Raw genomic sequence first — 7608 nt, 5'->3', positions numbered from 1 at the left:
CTTTCATGTCCATGCACAGGACCGACGGTCCCGCGCTGAGCAATCCATACCATCATATTAGGCACACATCACTGACCCAGACACCTTCAGGTACATGAAAATTCAGTGACAGGGACATGCAAACAACCACACCAAAAGAGAAGGTTGAAATGTCTTCTAAATTCAGTGAGAGCAAACATGTAAGCAAAAAGGGTTGTTGCCCAACAGCCTCAGTGAGACTTCACCTGAGGCTGCCGTTTAACCTGAACCTGAACGCCGCATCAGTCAGAATAGCAAAAGAATGCATACGGCAGCACTGCAGACCATTTTACTGGCAAAATCAAGCTGTTTCAACAAATAATTGTCAAAATCGATATTATACATGACGGGGAGCATTGGTAGATCGGACATTGCTGCTATGATCGACTCCCAAAAACCTACGCTTTTTTTACTTTGCTTTCTCAAAACTTGGGGGAAACATGTAAAATGACTCCACAGATAACAGCTCCGTTGCCACCAGCATACCTTGCAAAGCCCACACAGAGCATATGTGGCATCACAGATCCATGGCGCTTAGGTACTTCCGTTCCATCCCCAAGACTCGAAGAAGTTGTTTGTGCACAAAATCAGCAGCCATATTTTCAGAGAAATAATTCCATGGGCTTGGCACTTACGGGAATAGCTTCTTTAATCTATTGATAGCTACGCCAGCCGTCTTGTTCATTGGTTCTAGAACAAGGGCATGGCTAAAATCTGCAAGACACGGTCAACAAGTAAACAATTAGTTTATCCAGATTACTTGAGTATCAAGCAAAGGGAAATGAAAGACAGACCATCGACAGCCTCCTTATAGTATCCAAGCATCTCTCTTGCCGTGCCTCTTCGCAAATAAGCTTTGACAATCTGAAATGTTACATAAATAGCAACTCAACCAATCACGCAAAACTCATAAACCATCACAATCTCAACAGAGTTAGAACATACTCCCTCCGTTCCAAATTACTTGTCGTGGTTTTAGTTTAAATTTGAACTAAAACCACGACGAGTAATTTGGAACGGAGGGAGTACATTTTTATCTCATTGGCTACACTTACATTTATAAAGTCGAATAATATGTAAATGTGAAGGTATAGGTCATATCATGCTTCAAAGTTGAAAGTTGAAACTAAGAAAGCAGATACTAACCTTTGGATCAATATCGATGGCGCTAGTGCAATCTGTCTCAGCTTGGCGATAACTGAAAAGTCCAAAATAAATAATCATGAGTAACCAAAGTGCCAAATAAACACTCATGCATCCAAGCCCTTCAAAGATAAATGGCAAACATTCATACATGCCAGCTCTCTACGATAGATTGGAGACAAAATATTACAAAGGGGGAAAAGATCGTACTTAGCTAGCTCTAGAAAAGCCGCAGCTCTGTTACTGTAGTATGTTGCTACTTTGCCATTTAATTTGATTGCTTCAGTATATAAATTTATTGCCTTTTGCCATTGCTTCTCCTTAAATGCACTGTTACCCTGTCAAGTAGCAAGTGATAGAAAAGAACCCCAAGTAAGAACAAAGACAATATAATTAACACTCACAATCCTGTATGGGAAGCTTTGCTTCCGAGTCAAAAGTGATAATAATCCTGGGACATGAAAAATAGGTTCAGTGCACAACCAAGGATTTGTGTGTGTGCATCCATATACAGAGCAAGTCCCTAGATGCAGAGACTAGCACTTCCAATCTATCAAGTACTAGAATGTAACACCCATAAAGTGCAATTCAATTTGTCAAACTCTAAGATGTAACACCAATCAGTTATTTCTTCAAGTAGTGAACTACTGTCGCATTGGCATAGTATGGTACCATAACTATTGTAAGATAATACTAGGAAAAAGCAGTGGTTGTGGTTCTTTAAGCAAAAGTTTGAAAAACAAAAGCTACTTGTAGATGACCATAATAAAGATGGGAACTGACTTTCTCTTTAGCAGCTTCAGCAGCTTCTTCACTCATCGCCTCTTTACTTGAAGGATTAGATTTGGCTAGGACCTCAACTTGCTCTTGGATGGTGGCATATATGGCTTGAGTGGTGTCCAGCAAAAAGCGATCACCACCATGCCTCGCAATGAAGGAAACCGAAATAGGACACTTGTCATGTGTACCGATGGGAACGGTAACCTGAAAAGGAAATCAATATTGTTGAATCGGTAAAAGGGCAGTAAAGGCTTATTAGGAATGAAAATCCATGCCTTGTAGCTAAACCCATGGGTAAATTCATACCCTCACCAACATTTACAAATATGATCAATATATCTACAACCTTCACACATGATGGATAGATCGTGAGAATAACCACTAAAATTCATAACCATGGACAGGATAATTTGCTTCTCCACAAAAATTAGAAGTAAAATCTCAGAGATAATTTGCTTCTCTACCCACACATCAATTAACTGAAGCAACTAAACAAAAATAAGCAATTGTCAGCTTTTCACGGTTGGCATATGAAAGGCCAAAGGTCAATGCATTCATACCACTAGCTATCATCCACATGCAATAATAACAAGGTTCAAAGGCAAAAAGAAGTACAAAAGGAAGCTCATCAGAGGTAATAACAAGGTTTGCATGCTAGTAATCTAAAATTACACTGAAAAATACTATACCTGACAACACCCAGACATACTAGATAAAGATTGAAGGCATAATGTCTCAGCATTGTAGCTTGTAGACGAGAGCTCCCTGGCATTAAGTTTTGGAGGGCATCCCAGAGCAGTTGGGATGACCAGAATTCCATCATCCTAAGGATAACATAGCATCACAATTAGAAAAGGCATTGCTACATTATCACTTAATAAGATGATCATTCATCACAGCAAATCCAGTTGCATGCAAGATTGCAAAACAAGTAAACAAAGCAGCAAACAAGCAGAATGGGGAAATAATCTCCTCCCATCAAGGATACAGTAGGCAAACCTGTTTTTTCCAATACTAGATAAGATTTCTGTGACTTTCTCAACATATACAGAAGAAACATGCCAGTTTGAGTTCCCTTAAAAAAAGGCAGGTCAATTGCAAAGAATAATGGCAGAATTGTTGGGGTTGAAAAAAAGTGATTGTATTTTGTTTGGCCAGTAAAGATGGACATTTTCCATGATATGCACTACTTGATGCTATATAAACTCCAAGGAATTATCTGAATATCATATTCCAATAGCACCTAATATTCCTGATAATTGTGAACAAGCTGGCTTCGGGCAAACAAAGCAGTTTGCCAAGTCAACTCACCAAACTTGTGGGTAAAACCTTTGCAGTTAACCATGTACTTGCCTTCCAGCAGAAATATATATATTCAAGTTTACCCTCATAATCAGTTGATTTCTTGATTTGATCCACTTGGCACATAATACATAAATTTCATATAAAAAAACATTTGTAAACACTACAAAACACTAGCTTTGTTTTACCAATTGAAGTCCACAAGCTTTGAGCAGATCACATTTTCAGAATCAAAGAGATACAGTATAGGGTTTTCTTCAGTGAAATATATCCAGCAAAACTATAGGTAATGGCAAATGAATGCGCCAAGAAACTAATCACAGGATCAACAATGGTTTTTCCTGATAATGTACGCACATATACAATAATTTCACAGAATTGTAGTATGAACTCAATATTTACCTTAAGAAGTGTGTTGAGAGCTAAGCGCACTTCCTTTCTTGCATCTTGGACGATATTAATAGTTGAATCACCATCATCAGACAAATTACCAACTATGGAAGCATCAACAGCAGACTTTGCTGAGTTTATCCACTCGTTATGCTGATCTCTAAATTCATGCCTGGATTGAATAAGAAAATAGCAATATTACACTGCATCACAACGACATGTCCAAGTATGGCAAAGTGAAAGAGAAATTTGTATATATGTAAGGTGAAAATTCTAACTTATATCATCAGATATATCATAAACAATACAAGAGCGTTCATCTCAATTCTAGAACAAGTCTAAATTTTCTACACCAAAGCCAAACCAAAGTAAGACAAGCATGCCAGCCTTTATGTACTAAACAGCATTTGATGTTCTTTGTTGGTGACCACCAAAACATGAAATAGTTACAAGAAAAGAAGAGAACCATGCAACCCTACGAAGTTCAACTAACAGTACCGTAAAATGAACCTACAACACGACCACACCTGCTTTTACATGGCTAGCAGATAGACAGCAGACAGAAACCACAGGAGGAAATATAAAAATCATAATTCACAATGAACCATTATTTCCTTCTTTTTGGAACAATAGGATCTGTAATAATGCAGGAACCGTACTTGTGAAGCAACTGCATGGCACTAGAAAGTGCTTGCAATGAAGAAAACTTTGAGTCCCCATTCTTTTGCCCGTTTGAATAGTTCCGCAGGCTGGGTATTTTTGAAGCCAAATAATTTCCAAGATTCACATGACTCAAGACTTGTCCTGAGGAAAGGCATGAGTTAACTTCCAGCAAATAAAAAAAAAGACAAGAGATGGTGTAAGGAGGATGCACTTACTTCCGTACAGCTTTTCCACAGATTTTGCGACCACCTGAGTTAACCTTCTTGCAGGTATCTTTGAAATTTCAAAACAATCATCTGCTATGTAGAAGTGTCTGGGTAGACGAATATCAGTATAAGATAATTTCAGAAGAAGATGACCAACACGACGCAGTACAATCGGATCCTTTGCGAACCAGCCTACAACAGAAAGAAGAAAATAACAAGACATGATGATTTCTGTTTAGAAGTCAAGACCTATAAAATTCATGTAGTTTAGATGAATAAAGATTCTTTAGAGGTACCTATAGTGTCTAGGCTAGGAGCTACAGGAATAACACCACTGTTGGATATAACAGCATGTGAAGGCCGGAACGCCAGTACGCCACAATAGCCACCTGGTACCCTTACTCCTCCAATGGAATCAATACCTACCACACCACATTATCAGTGTAGCACTTATGTATGTAAGTTAGAGACATGATAATAACATTATAAGAAGCATAGACAGTTCAACAGAAAAAATAACAGTCAAGAAAGATCCAGTACGAATAGTGGCGGATTTCAAGATCCAGAAGCTTTTAAAAGTCCAAGCCTCAGTAAGAAACTGTACTGGAATAACCCCACATAAATTTAGTTACAAAAAGGGGAAAAACACATAAGTTTCTCTTTTATGCTTGACATCTACACAGTAAAAATAGCAGACCCACTGAGCAGGGATATGAATTAAATGGCTATAATCCTATATCCTTGCAGACCGGTTATCTTCCTCTCCATTATATTATTATTTCTAATGGTGTCCAGAGTAAACTCGATAGATAGTAACTATTGTCTTGTTATCTTTGGTAGAATATGCTGAATTTTCGCAAGAAAAAACAATCTTTGTCTGCAAAAAGGTCACAGAATGAGCTTGAGATGCAACTACAATCCGGTTAATCCATCAAGTGCATCAAGTGCACAAGCACAACTTAGTAAAGTATATCTGTTAATCAAGAGAGAACCAAGTTTAACTATGGGTATGGATTCACATTTCACCACGTGAAAACAATCGTGAACACTGTCGAGTGGCGAGCAATACCACTAGTAAAAACAAAATGCTGCAAACACTAGTAAATGAGACAGCAAGTATCATAAGTTGCATGCAAATGCTACATTGGGAAAAATTCCCCTGGTTCTCGCTACTTTCAACATTAAAGATTTGGCATCAGAAGGATAATGAAGCACCAGCAGCAAATAATAATGTTAATAAACTTCATTTTTTGCTTAAATAAGAATGCTCCAGAGAGCAACTTACCCAAGGCGAAATCTACCATGCCACCAGCAACAGCAACAGCTGATCCACTTGAGCATCCTCCAGGTACTCGATCGGAAGCTGCAGGATTTGTTGGTGTACCAAAATGTTTATTCTCACCATGGATACTGGACAAGCAATGTACATTAAGTCAGCACAGATACAAGATTATTGGAAAGCTGGAAAACTACTCCACAAATCTAAGGAACATGTATCATCTTTATGACACGGCACTAAAAACTAAAGAAATAAAGAAAAAAATTAAGCCTTAATACAGTTCCGCGAAGCTACGTACAGAAAGCAAAATGAAAATACCTATATGCCATCTCATCGATGACAGTTTTCCCAACACAAATAGCACCACCGTCTACAAGAGTTGAAACCACTAGAGATGTTTGTGTTGCTGCATCATGTGTCTTCGCCCATTCTAGGCTGCCAAAACTTGTTATATAACCACTGACATGGAATCTGCAATCATCAAAGCAAGTCTATCATACAAGTGCTCAAGGACGAGTAATACATGCAGAAAGGACTGTAACCATGTAGATGAACTGGTCTGCCACGTTCCAGTAAGCACAACAACATTTTTGGAGCAGTGGAGTGTACATTAAAGAATAGAAGCAACACAAATATACATGGTAACATGGATGCTATTAAGCGCCAAATAATATGCCACAGACATTAATTGGATGCTCATTCATACAATACAATTCAAGAACTGGCTGTAAAGTAGCAACCATCTATTTGGAATTTTGGATAAATAGCCTCCACAATGGTGCTGGCAGGATCGCATGGGATAGCATTTCCTTAATGAGCACGAAATAATACTACCTCCAATCCAAAATGTAGGTGTTTTTAGCATTTTCTTTTTCGTTAGTCAAACATTTATAAGTTTGACTATCTATTAGAGAAGATTTATGATTGCTAACCAGGCCTGCTGCCCAGTAAGATTTACTTAGTATATTAAATTAATCATCAAATTGATACTACAAGATCTATCATGAAATATACTTTTATAATGTATAATTACTTTAATGTGAGGCAACATATTCGCACAGAAACTGATGGTCGAAGTACTAGCTTGAAGACTTTCAATGTCCTAAAGGACATAATTTCGGTTCGGGGGAAGTATGCCACAAGCATATATTGATGCTTATTTGTATAATACATTCAAGGATGGCTGTGAAGTACCAACCATCTATTCGGAATTTTGGATGAACAGCTTACACCCGTGTCAGCAGGGTTGCAGGGAAATAGAATTCCCTCTAGGAAACAGATATAGCCCACGACAAAGTTTCCAGAGAATACCTCAAGTACTAAAGCTCATTTAGGGAAATATTTAAAGGATTGGTATAGATTTTTAGAATCGTTATAGCACTATAGCTAACAAATACATCTACACTATGTTCGGATGTCTGAATTAGAGCCTTTGTATTGGATTTGGTATTGGCTACTTGCTAATTCAGGCATTCGGATGTTTACAGAAACGAGCGGACCGAAATGAGCCCAATACAGCGTGGAAATCGCGTCCACTAGCGTAGCCGTGCCGCAATACAGAGGTCACTGCCGATTTGGGTCGAATTGAGCTGATCCCGGAAAACACAACGCTTCAGGAGGCAGCGGCGGCCTGCCCCTTCCGTCCCCGCGTGACACTAGCCCTTTCCTCCCCGCTCGAGACGGAAGCTTGAGGAGGCGGCGGCGGCGCAGGTATGTATCCCCGCTCCCTGCCCCTCCTCCTCCTGCCCTGTCCAGTGGCGACGGACCTTCAAGCCCGCACGTTTCCCCCTGCGCCCCTGCATCTAGCTGCCCGGCGCGCCCTCCATC

At 39.2% G+C, this 7608-nt stretch overlaps 1 protein-coding gene across 1 annotated transcript in view; it reads right to left on the bottom strand.

Moving 5' to 3' along the window:
* Positions 1 to 270: 270 nt before the first annotated feature.
* LOC119283692 (outer envelope protein 64, chloroplastic) overlaps positions 271 to 7608 on the bottom strand; it is a 10305-nt gene continuing 2967 nt past the window's right edge. Inside the window, exons 3-14 of the mRNA XM_037563132.1 lie at positions 6100 to 6252; positions 5788 to 5912; positions 4799 to 4924; positions 4512 to 4694; positions 4293 to 4437; positions 3646 to 3805; positions 2631 to 2765; positions 1945 to 2145; positions 1372 to 1499; positions 1165 to 1216; positions 813 to 882; positions 271 to 732 (exon numbers count right to left, since the gene is read on the bottom strand). Coding sequence (XP_037419029.1) covers positions 650 to 732; positions 813 to 882; positions 1165 to 1216; positions 1372 to 1499; positions 1945 to 2145; positions 2631 to 2765; positions 3646 to 3805; positions 4293 to 4437; positions 4512 to 4694; positions 4799 to 4924; positions 5788 to 5912; positions 6100 to 6252 — 1561 coding nt within the window. The 3' untranslated portion in view covers positions 271 to 649. The remainder of the gene's footprint in view (positions 733 to 812; positions 883 to 1164; positions 1217 to 1371; positions 1500 to 1944; positions 2146 to 2630; positions 2766 to 3645; positions 3806 to 4292; positions 4438 to 4511; positions 4695 to 4798; positions 4925 to 5787; positions 5913 to 6099; positions 6253 to 7608) is intronic.

Source organism: Triticum dicoccoides, chromosome 4A (assembly GCF_002162155.2).
Source record: "Triticum dicoccoides isolate Atlit2015 ecotype Zavitan chromosome 4A, WEW_v2.0, whole genome shotgun sequence".
Classification (NCBI taxonomy): Eukaryota; Viridiplantae; Streptophyta; class Magnoliopsida; order Poales; family Poaceae; genus Triticum; species Triticum dicoccoides.
The sequence above is the reverse complement of the archived record's forward strand: the minus strand, read 5'-3'. Positions and strand labels throughout refer to the sequence as shown.